This window comes from Mandrillus leucophaeus, unplaced genomic scaffold, assembly GCF_000951045.1.
Source record: "Mandrillus leucophaeus isolate KB7577 unplaced genomic scaffold, Mleu.le_1.0 Scaffold479, whole genome shotgun sequence".
Classification (NCBI taxonomy): Eukaryota; Metazoa; Chordata; class Mammalia; order Primates; family Cercopithecidae; genus Mandrillus; species Mandrillus leucophaeus.
In genome coordinates this window covers 47301-58676 of record NW_012105131.1, presented here as the reverse complement: position 1 = coordinate 58676, position 11376 = coordinate 47301, and the positions used below count along the sequence as shown (strand labels likewise).

The following is an 11376-nucleotide window of genomic DNA, read 5'->3' as shown; positions in this document are numbered from 1 at the left end:
TTTTTGGGACGGAGTCTCACTCTGCCGCCCAGGCTGGAGTACAGTGGCGCAATCTCCGCTCACTGTAAGCTCTGCCTCCCAGGTTCACGCCATTCTCCTGCCTCAGCGTCCCGAGTAGCTGGGACTACAGGCATCTGCCATCATGCCCGGCTAATTTTTTTGTACTTTGTTTAGTAGAGACGGGGTTTCACCATGTTAGCCAGGCTGGTCTTGAACTCCTGACCTCGTGATCCACCCGCCTCGGCCTCCCAAAGTGCTGGGATTACAGGCATGAGCCACCGAGCCCGGCCTAATTGTATTTTTAGTAGAGACGAGTTTTCACCACGTTGGCCAGGCTGGTCTCAAACTCCTGACTTCAGCTGATCCACCTGCCTCAGCCTCCCAAAGTGCTGGGATTACAGGCGTGAGCCACCACACCTGGCCCCTGCCCAACTAATTTAAAAAAATTTTTTGCAGAGACAGGATCTCACTATGTTGTCCAGACTGGTCTTGAACTCCTGGGCGTAAGGGATCGTTCTGTCTCAGCCTCCCGGAGTGCTGGGATTACAGGCATGAGCCACCAAACACATCCTTGTCTTCTCATCAGGGAAGACTAACTCCTCTTATCTTGACTGTTTCCCCAGGGCCCCAGACACACATTGCCACGCAGGACCTGGGTGGGGAGTACGGAATTTATTTTATTGTTCTGCATCTGGGTTTGGTTCCTTGGACGTCACGGTTCCTGGATGGGGGTGGGTGGGTCCCACCTCCCTAAGTCATGGTCCCACGGGCCTGTCGGGATTGTTTTCCAGGTTCAAAGTGCACTGAGAAAGCTTCACAGTTTTAATACTTCTAGATGCTCAACTGAGGCAAAGTGACAAAATGGCCCTCCCACCCCCGCCCGCCACAAAAATAAAACCCCAAGCCCCTGGCAGCTGCTGCTGCAGCCGTATGAAAAAATAATACAAACTCTTCTTAAAAAATAGATTACACAGAGAAAACGCAGAGGACAGAGGGGCATGAGGAGGGGCAGGGAGCCTCGGGGCAGAGGCCCGGGAAGGGGCTCTGAGATGACTGCAGGGGTTGAGCTGCTGGTGGACACCTGCCCCGTCCACTGTGCCTATCCTCTCGCTGCCCGAGCCGGCTCCTGCCCATCAGCTCTGGCCCAGGCACCGCAGCTCCACGCTCCCTCAATGGACCCCCTTCACCCTGAGGCTTGGTACCTGCTTCTCACTAAAGTGGCTTTGAGAAAGAAACAAAAAAACAAGACCCAAAGCGAGAGAAGGGGCTGTTTGCTCAGCCATCGGGGACCTCCACCCCATGGGATCAGCCCTCTCTCTGCTTTGGGGGTTTGGAGAGTCCTCGATACCTGTTGCTACCTAGACACCCTCTGGGGGGAAAACGGGCCCCAGACTCCCCGTTTGGTTCCTGGGAACACAGACACCTGGGAACTTGGCCTCTGCCCTGATGTGCGCCCGCCCATGTACCCAAGTATTACATGGGGCATGGTTCAGAGGCTGCCTCCTGGCCCAGCCTCCAGGAGCTACAGACCAGACAGGTGGAGCGTGCACAGGGTGGCTGGGGCAGCAGCGTGTGGAAAGGGGCACAGCTCACACACGCCCTCCAGCTCATGCAAGGAGAAGCGAGAGGGGACAGCCCTGCCAAGACAGAGGTTACAGCAGGGCGAGGGCATGGTGTGTGTGTGCAGCTTGGCCGGCTCCGGGCCACGGCAGAGAGAAGGCAGGGGAAGCGGTCCACGGGGTGGGAGAAGGCAAGTCAGGACCTGGCTCTGAGGAGAAGCCCGGGCCCCCACTGTCCCAGTTGAGGGCCACCTCCCGTGGAGGAATCTGGTGGGGGTGGATTCCCTGGAGGTGGGGACAGGGGTGGCTGAGTGGCCCTGGCTCAGTCGGGGACCTCAGGGTGGGCAGGCAGTCCGCTCTCGCCGCGCCGGTAGGTCTCCCAGAAACCCCTGTCCAGCTGCTCCAGCTGCGGGCCCAGTGGCAGGTGGCCGGCCAGGTGCATGCGGAGGGTCTCCAGCCAGTGTTCCAGCTTCACGAAGGACGGCCTGGGTGACAGGCGGGTGGGGAAAGGTGGGTCTGGCTCTTCCAGGAATTGGCCCCGCCGTCCCCCAGGCCAGGGCCCCACCCCACTCACCTCTTCTCGGGGTCCAGATCGCAACAGCGCACGGTGATGGGGAAGAAGCTCGGGGGGCAGTTTGCAGGGCAGTAGCGGTCCAGGAAGCCTCGTACGTTGAGGCCAAAGTCCATGGTGCGGGGCAGGTAGTCGGGGTCTGCGTTCACCCGCCCGATGATCTGTCCAGCACAAGGCCCAGCAGTTACTCCAGGGGGGCCCTCAGCCTGGGCGTGTGGGTGCCATCCAGGTGGCTTGAGGGCAGGTGGCACCAGGCCTGGCTGCAGCCTGACTGCGGTACCTCACGGGGGCCAGCCCATGCCTTGCTGTGGGCAGCCTTCCTGGCCTGAAGCCCCTGCAGATGCTGAGCCTGCAGCCTGGGTGAGTGGGGAGGAGCCCAGGCCTCAACACCCCTGGACCTACCTCGCACAGGACGATCCCAAAGGAGAACACATCCACCTTCTCATCATAGCTGCGGCCTGGACAAAGAGACCGACTGTCAACAGATGAACACACGGGGGTGCCAGGGATGCCAAAAGGCAGGGGACCGGGCCAGCTGGGAGGATGCCCCGGTCGGGAGGTCCAGGCCCAGGAGGCAGATGCCGGCAACCTCCTTGGGAACCCAGGCTCAGGCTCTTTCCCCCAACCCCACCAGGTCTGAGCAAGCCTTTGGGAGCTCTGAGGGGCAAGGGGCAGAGGCCTGGACAAGGAGTTCTAGGCACCGATCAGCTGCGTGACTTTGGGCAGGTCACGAACTCTGTGCTGGTCCTAAAAGGCAACCATGTCAGGTCTCTGGAATCCGTGAATGTTACTGGATCAGAAAAAGGGTCTTTTGCAGATGGGATTAAGTTAAGGATCTGGAGATGAGATGATGCTGGATGATCTGGATGGGCCCCAAATGCCACTGCAAATGCCCTCTTGAGAGAGACATAGAGAAGACACAGCAGAAGAGGAGGAGGTGGCCCTGTGAAGACGGGGGTAGAGACTGGAATGATGCGGCCACAAGCCCAGGAATACAAAACCACCAGAAAGTGGAAGCAGCAAGGAATGCATTCTCCCCTAGATCCCCCTGGAGGGAGTGCAGCCCTGTTGGATTTCAACCTTCTGGCTTCCAAAACTATGAGGGAATACATTTCTGCTGTTTATTTTATTTTGAGATGTAGTCTTGCTTTGTCGCCCAAGCTAGAGTGCAGTGGCATGATTGTGGCTCACTGCAACCTCTGCCCCCTGGGTTCAAGCGATTCTCCTGCCTCAATTTCCCGAGTAGCTGGGATTACAGGTGTGTGCCACCATGCCCGGCTAATTTCTGTATTTTTAGTAGAGGTGGCATTTCACCATGTTGGCCAGGCTGGTCTCGAACTCCTGACCTCAAGTGATCCACCTGCCTTGGCCTCCCAAAGTGCTGGGATCACAGGTGTGAGCCACCGTGCCTGACCATTTTCTGCTGTTTTAACTAATCAAGTTTCTAACAATTTATTACAGCAGCCTCAGGGAACTGACATGGACTCTCTGAGCCTGTTTCCTTATCTGTAAAATGGGAATGATACCAGTTGCTTAATGATGTTAAAAACAATTGGTACATGGCCGGGTGCGGTGGCTCACACCTGTAATCCCAGCACTTTGGGAGGCTGCGGTGGGCAGATCACCTGAGGTCAGGAGTTTGAGACCAGCCTGGCCAACATGGTGAAACCCCATCTCTACTAAAAACACAACAATTAGCCAGGCATGGTGGCAGGTGCCTGCAATGTCAGGTACTTAGGAAACTGAGGCAGGAGAATCACTTGAACCCGGGAGGTGGAGGTTGCAGTGAGCTGAGATCACATCGCTGTACTCCAGCCTGGGCAACATAGCAAGACTCCATCTCAAAAACAAAAAACGAAATACCCAAAACAATTAGTACTGAATACCAACTCTCATTTACTGAACGCCAACTAGGTGGAAATGAGTTTACAACCTTTAATCCTCACACCAATCCCTACAGATAGGAAACACTAAGACTGTTTTGTTTTTTTGAGAGAGTCTTACTTTGTTGCCCAGGCTGGAGTGCAATGGCACGATCTCGGCTCACTGCACTCCTGGGTTCAAGCAATTCTCCTGCCTCAGCCTCCAGAGTAGCTGGGATTACAGGCGCCCGCCACTATGCCCAGCTAATTTTTGTATTTTTAGTAGAGATGGGGTTTCACCGTGTTGGCCAGGCTGGTCTCAAACTCCTGACCTCGTGATCTGCCTGCTGCAGCCTCCCAGAGTGCTGGGATTACAAGCGTGAGCCACTGTGCCTGGGAACTAAGACTGTTTTATAGTCTTCTTTGGGGGCTATGTTAACTATGTTTGTGTGTGTGTGTGTGTGTGTTTTTGAGACAGAGTCCCACTCTGCCATCAGGCTGGAGTACGGTGGCGCGATCTTGAATCACTGCAACCTCCACCTGCCGGGTTCAAGCAATTCTCCTTCCTCAGCCTCCCGGGTAGCTGGGACTATAGATGTGTGCCACCATGCCCAGCTAATGTTTTTTGTATTTTTAGTAGAGATGAGGTGTCACCATGTTGGCCAGGATGGTATCGATCTCTTGACCTCGTGATCCGCCCACCTTGGCCTCCTAAAGTGCTGGGATTACAGGTGGGGTTTTTTGGTTTTTTTTTTGAGACAGTCTTGCTCTGTCACCCAGGTTAGAATGCAGTGGTGCAATCTTGGCCCAATGTAACCTCTGCTCCTGGGTTCAAGTGATTCTCCTGCCTCAGCTTCCCAAGTAGCTGGGATTACAGGCATGAGCCACCACACCTGGCTAATTTTTGTATTTTTAGTAGAGATGAGGTTTTACCATGTTGGCCAGGCTGGTCTCGAACTCCTGGCCTCAAGCAATCTGCCTGCTTCAGCCTCCCAAAGTGCTGGGATTACAGGTATGAGCCACTGCGCCTGGCCTATTTTTTGTTTTCTTGAGACAGGGTCTCGCTCTGTTGCCCAGGCTAGAATGCAGTGGTATGATCATAGCTCACTGCAGCCTTGACCTCCTTGGCTCAAGTAAATCTCCCACCTTGGCTTCCTGAGTAGCTGGGACCACAGGCGTTAGGCACCACGCCACATGCCAGGCTAATTTAACTAGGTTAACTATGATGAGGTGATGGCTGGGGTCTGCCTGCCCTGAACCTGTGTTCATGTGCCACCTGCTTGTAGAAGGACTTTATAACCTATACTCTGGGGATATATAGGACCACTGACAGTAAAGAAATGGACTGAGGGAGGTAGACCCTGTGGGAGGCAGAATTACCGTCCCCAAAGATGACTGCGTCCTGATCCCTGGGACTTGTAAACGTCCTACCTTCCATCGGACTCTGCAGATGGGATTAAGTTGAGGGTCTTGAGATGGAGGGCTGATCTTGGATTTTCCAGGTGGGCCCAACGTCATCATAAGGGTCCCTATCAGAAGGATGGAGGGCCGGGCATGGTGGCTCATGCCTGGAATCCCAGCACTTTGGAAGGCCAAGGCAGGAGGATCACCTGAAGCCAGGAGTTTGAGACCAGCCTGGGCAACACAGTGAGACCCCTGTCTCTATTAAAAATTAAAAAGAATTAGCTGGGTGTGGTGTTTCATGCCTGTGGTCCCAGCTATTCAGGAGGCTGGGGTGGGATGACAGTTTGAGCCCAGAAGGTCGGGGCTGCAGTGAGCTATGGTGGCACCACTGCACTCCAGCCTGGGCAACAGAGCAAGACCCTGTCTCTTTAAAAAAAAAAAAAAAAGGAAGGAGGAAGATTAGAGCCAGGGAAGGAGATGCGGGGATGGATGCAGAGATCAGAGAAGAGAAGATGCTTTGTGGCCAGCCCTGAAAATAGAGGAGGGGGCAGCAACATGAGGAATGAGGAAGCCTGCAAGAGCCAGAAAAGGTAAGGAAACAGGTGCCCTGGAGCCTACAGAAGGAGCTCACCCTGCTGGAGCCTTGATTTCAGCACGGTGGGGCTGATGCTGGACTTCAGACTCCAGAACTGTATGATCATTTATTTAAGCCACTAAATGTCTTTTACTTATTTTTTTGTTGTTGTTGAGATGGAGTTTCGCTCTTCTCACCCAGGCTAGAGTGCAATGGCATGATCTCGGCTCACTGCAACCTCTGCCTCCCAGGTTCAAGCGATTCTCCTGCCTCAGCTTCCCTAGTAGCTGGGATTACAGGCACCTGCCACCATGCCCGGCTAATTTTTTTATTTTTAGTAAAGATGGGGGGTTTCACCATGTTGGCCAGGCTGGTCTTGAACTCCTGACCTCAGGCGATCCACTTGCCTCAGCCTCCCAAAGTGCTGGGAATACAGGCGTGAGCCACCTTGCCCAGTTGCCGCTAAGTGTCTTATAGGAGAAAGAGGGAGCCAATGTAGGACCCACAGGGTAACTGAAGAGCCAAGGAGGCTGGGAGCGGCCAGGGGCTCTGGAGGTTGCTGCTCTGCTGGGCCCCCCGTGGCTCCCTGTGAGGGCCATGACGGGCAGGGCTGAACCACTCACCATTGATCATCTCGGGCGCCATCCAGTAGGGGTTGCCCACCACAGTGTAGCGCTTCTTGCGGTCTGGCTTCTTGAGGCTCCGCAGGTCCTCGGGCTGAGTCTTTTCATCTACCATGAGCCGCGCCAGCCCGAAGTCGGCCACCACCACGTTCTTGTTCTGGGAAGGTGAAGCCGGGTCACACTGGGACCCGGTCCTGGTACTGCCCGCCTGGCCTGCCCCTCGCCGGGACCCCAAGCCAACCCGTAGACAGACCACAGAACACACCTCTGATACCCTGTGTTGGCACAGGGTGGGGACCCCTTCCTTCCCCAAAGCCATCAGCTCTTTGCAAATGGAGCTGCTGGAAGCACCTGAGGATGGCAGTGTGGCTTCCTCCCTCCCACCACATGCTGCACCCTCTGCCCCTTCTCCACGTGCTCCCCAAACCATCCCAGTGCCCCCACTGCTCCCTCCTGCAAGCGCTCCCTCCCACCTACGAGGGGACCGACGCTGCTTTGTTTTGGAAAGATAGGCATTCTTTTTTTTTTTTTTAGATGGAGTCTCGCTCTGTTGCCCGGGCTGGAGCACAGTATTGCGATCTTGGCTCACTGCAACCTCTGCCTCCGAGGTTCAAGCCATTTTCCTGCCTCAGCCTCCTGAGTAGCTGGGATTACAGGTACCCACCACCATGCCTGGCTAATTTTTGTATTTTTATTAAAGACAGGGGTTTCACCATGTTGGCCAGGATGGTCTCGAAATTCTGACCTCAGGTGATCCACCCACTGTGGCCTCCCGAAGTGCTGGGATTACAGGTGTAAGCCACTGCCCCAGCAAGACAGGAATTTTGATTAGAGACCCAGGTCCTGTGCATGGCATGCCACCAGCTTTATTCTTTATTTATGTTGATTGACTGACTGAGATAGGGTCTTGCTATGCTGCCCAGACTGCTCTTGAACTCCTGGCCTCAAGTGATCCACCTGCCTCAGCCTCCCAAAGTGCTGGGATTACAGGAGTGAGCCATTATACCTGGCCCAATTTTATCTTTAATATTCCCAATAAGCAGGTGAGGTCTATGTTCTTTGCTTTTTGGGTTTCTTTGTTTTTAGGCAGAGTCTCCCTCCCGTGGCCCAGGCTGGAGTACAGTGGCATGATCACAGCTCATTGCAGCCTCAACTTCCCAGGCTCAAGCAATCCTTCCACCCACGCCTTCCGAGTAGCTGGTACTATACGTACTTGGCACCATGCCAGCTATTTTTTTCTATTTTTTTGTCGAGACAGGGTTTTGCCATGTTGTCGGGGCTAGTCTCGAACTCCTGGGCTCAAGTAATCTGCCCACCTTGGACTCCCAAAGTGCTGGGATTACAGGTGTGAGCCGACACAGGTCTGTGTTAGTATTTTTTTATTTTTATTTTTTGAGATGGAGTCCCACTCTGTTGCTGGAATGCAGTGGTGTGATCTTGGCTCACTGCAACCTCCGCCTCCCGGGTTCAAGTGATTCTCTTGCCTCAGCCTCCCGAGTAGCTGGGATTACAGGCATGTACCACCATGTCCACTAATTTTTGAATTTTTTAGTAGAGATAGGGTTTTGCCATGTTGGCTAGGCTGGTCTGGAACTCCTGGCTTCAAGTGATCCACCTGCCTCGGCGTGAGCCACAGTGCCCGGCCTTGTTTCGTTTTGTTTTTTGAGACAGGGTCTGGCTCTGTCTCCCAGGCTGGAGTAAAGTAGCACAATCTCAGCTCACTGCAACCTCCACCTCCCAGGCTCAAACGATCCTCCCATCTCAGCCTCTCAGGTAGCTGGGACCACAGGCTTATGCCACCATGCCCGACTATTTTATTTGGTATTTTTGGCAGAGATGGGCTTTCGCCATGTTGCCCTGGCTGGTCTCGAACTCCTGAGCTCAAGCAATCACCTGCCTTGGCCTCCCAAAATGCTGGGATTATAGGTGTGAGCCACTGTGCCCATTTCTGTTGTTTTGAGCCATCTGGTTCACAGTACTTTGTGATGGCAGCCCCAGGACGCGAATACACCACCTCTCCAGACGGGCATGGTTACTCCCTCCTCTGCTTTCGGTGGAGAACCAGGCTCCCCTCCCTTGCCAATCCTTAGATACTGGGCTCTTTGCCTGCCCATCCTCTGCTTAAATATCCACCTAAAGCCTCCTCTTTCAGACAGCCTGCCCTGACCACTCCAGCCCACATGCCTATGCCCCCGCTCTGTGGCCCCCAGATGCTGGTGCTGTCCGGTGTAGCCCGTGGCCACTGTGCCGGGGGCTGCCCTCTATGAAGACCAGGGTCCTGGTCCTTTGCAGCTTACCCGTCACTTTCTCCTTCACTGATTTATGAGACTCTCCTACAAACCTGGGATGCTGACGGTCCACCATGAGTCAGTGGCAGAGACAGGACTCGAACCCAGGTCTGTCTGCCTCCTGATGCTGGGCTCTTCCCCACAGGCTGCTGCCCCCCACCCCCACCTCCAATTGAAGTCATGGAGGCAACCCGGGGGCCTCCAGTTCTGGGAAGGCCCCGAGGCTGGGAGTGGTTGGGCTCCTGCTGTCTCCCCGACACCCAGCCACGTGGGGCCCTGGTGCTCACCTCACGGACCAGGCAGTTGTGGGAGTTGAGGTCTCGGTGGATAATGTTCATGGAGTGGAGGTAGGCCTGGGGGCGGGGACACGGGAGTCAGGGGGCAGCTGTGCGGAGGGACCCCAGCCCATTCTGGCCCCCCAGGAACTCCCTCTGCTCCCACCCCCATCAGGCCAATCAGGACGATTCTTCCCACTCTCCCATCGACCCCCTCTGCCCTCTTTCAAAGCTTCTTTGTGGGTTCTGTTTGCAAATTCCTGGTGGGATTGTGAATGGAGTTGGAGCACCCGGCTCACTCACCATCCCCGACGCGATGTCCTTGGCAAAGCTCACTCTCTGGCTCCATGGGTACTGGCTGTCCTGGGATAGAGAAAGGCAGGCCAGGGTGGGGCCGGCGGGGGCCCCGGTGGCAGGGATGGTTGCATGAGAGAGAGGCAGGAAGGGGCAAGTCTCCTAGAGGATCCTATGAGCTCCTCAACACCCTGATTTCTTCAGGCACCCACAACTGCCTGCTTCTAAAAAGTATGAGTCAACACAGCTCACAGACGTTATTTTCTTTTTTTTTTTTTTCTTTAGATGGAGTCTTACTCTGTCACCCAGGGTGGAGTGCAGTGGTACCATCTCAACTCCCTGCAACCTTCGCCTCCTGGGCTCAAGTGATTCTTGTGTCTTGGCCTCCTGAGTAGCTGGGACTAAGGGCATGCACCCCCATGCCCAGCTAATTTTTTGTATATTTAGTAGAGATGGGGTTTCACCATGTTGGCCAGGCTGGTCTTGAACTCCTGACGTCAGGTGATCTGCCCACCTTGGTCTCCCAGTGTTGGGATTACAGGCATGAGCCACTGCACCTGGCCTCAAGCAATTCTCTTGCCTCAGCCTCCCAAGTAGCTGGGATTACAAGTGTCTGCCACCAAACCCAGCTAATTCTTGTAGTTTTAGTAGAGATGGGGTTTTATCACATTGGACAGGCTGGTCTCAAACTCCTGACCTCAAGTGATCCACCTGCTTCAGCCTCCCAAAGTGCTGGGATTACAGGCATGAGCCACCACACCCAGCCCCTACAAACATTATTTCCTAACAGAACTGATTTCAAACTCTAAGCAGGAATAGCTCCCAATCTGCCTCCTCTGAGAAAACAAGCTAGATTTATTTTCTATAGAATCTCATCTTTCTGTCAGGTGCGGTGGCTCATGCCTGTAATCCCAACACTTTGGGAGGCCAGAGCGGGTGGATCACGTGAGGTCAGGAGTTTGAGACCAGCCTGACCAACACGGTGAAACCCCGTCTCTACTAACAATGCAAAAATTAGCCGGATGTGGTGGTGGGCGCCTGTAATCCCAGCTACTCGGGAGGCTGAGGCAGAAGAATCACTTGAACCAGGGAGTTGGAGGTTGCAGTGAGCTCAGATTGTGCCATTGCGCTCCAGGCTGGACAACAAGAAAAAAACTCCATCTCAGAAAACACACACACACACAAAAACTCATCTTTCTAGGTTTTTAAAAAATTGGAACCTACTTTCACAGACAGGTAAGAGGTAGAAGGGCCCAGCAAGGTCACCTGCAGAGTGGCAGCACTGAGCCGCGCCAGGAGAATGGGGCAGCACTGAGCCACGCCAGGAGAACAGGGCAGCACTGAGCTACGCCAGGAGAACGGGGCTTTGGGCTCAAATCATTTGGGGGAGACGCCTCATTCCCAAACCCCATCCCCTTGGAGATCTTTATTTTTTATCGAGACAGGGTTTCACTCTATCACCCAGGCTGGAGTGCAGCCTCGACCTCCTGGGCTCAGGTGATCCTTCTGCCTCAGCCTCCCATGTTGCTGGAATCGCAGGCATGCGCCACCACATTTGGCTAATTTTTTGATTTTTTTGTAGAGATGGGATCTCATTATGCTGTCCAGGCTGGTCTTGACCTCCTGGCCTCTAAAGATCCTCCTGCCTCAGCCTTCCAAAGTTTGGGAATTCAGATGTCAGCCACTGCACTTGGCCTAGCCCAGAGTTTCTAAATTGCACTTGGCAATGGAACCTGCTGTGTGAAGTCACACCTCGCAGGAGCCCATAGGGTCCACAATTTGGATACAAAGTAATCCAACCTGAGGAAGATCCCATGGTCTCAGGGTGGTACAGAAATGGGGCTGGAGGCCAGGACTGGATCCCCAGGGCATAGTCCAGCACAGGGCTCTGCGAGGCTTCCTCCAAGCACTTTCTTTTTTTTTTTT

At 54.4% G+C, this 11376-nt stretch overlaps 1 protein-coding gene across 1 annotated transcript in view; it reads right to left on the bottom strand.

Annotated features, from left to right (window-relative positions):
- Window positions 1-653: 653 nt before the first annotated feature.
- The window catches only part of LIMK1 (LIM domain kinase 1), a 33281-nt gene continuing 22558 nt past the window's right edge, over window positions 654-11376 (bottom strand). Inside the window, exons 9-14 of the mRNA XM_011995236.1 lie at window positions 9460-9519; window positions 9169-9234; window positions 6594-6750; window positions 2533-2588; window positions 2134-2291; window positions 654-2044 (exon numbers count right to left, since the gene is read on the bottom strand). Of these exons, the coding sequence (XP_011850626.1) occupies window positions 1882-2044; window positions 2134-2291; window positions 2533-2588; window positions 6594-6750; window positions 9169-9234; window positions 9460-9519 (660 nt within the window). The 3' untranslated portion in view covers window positions 654-1881. The remainder of the gene's footprint in view (window positions 2045-2133; window positions 2292-2532; window positions 2589-6593; window positions 6751-9168; window positions 9235-9459; window positions 9520-11376) is intronic.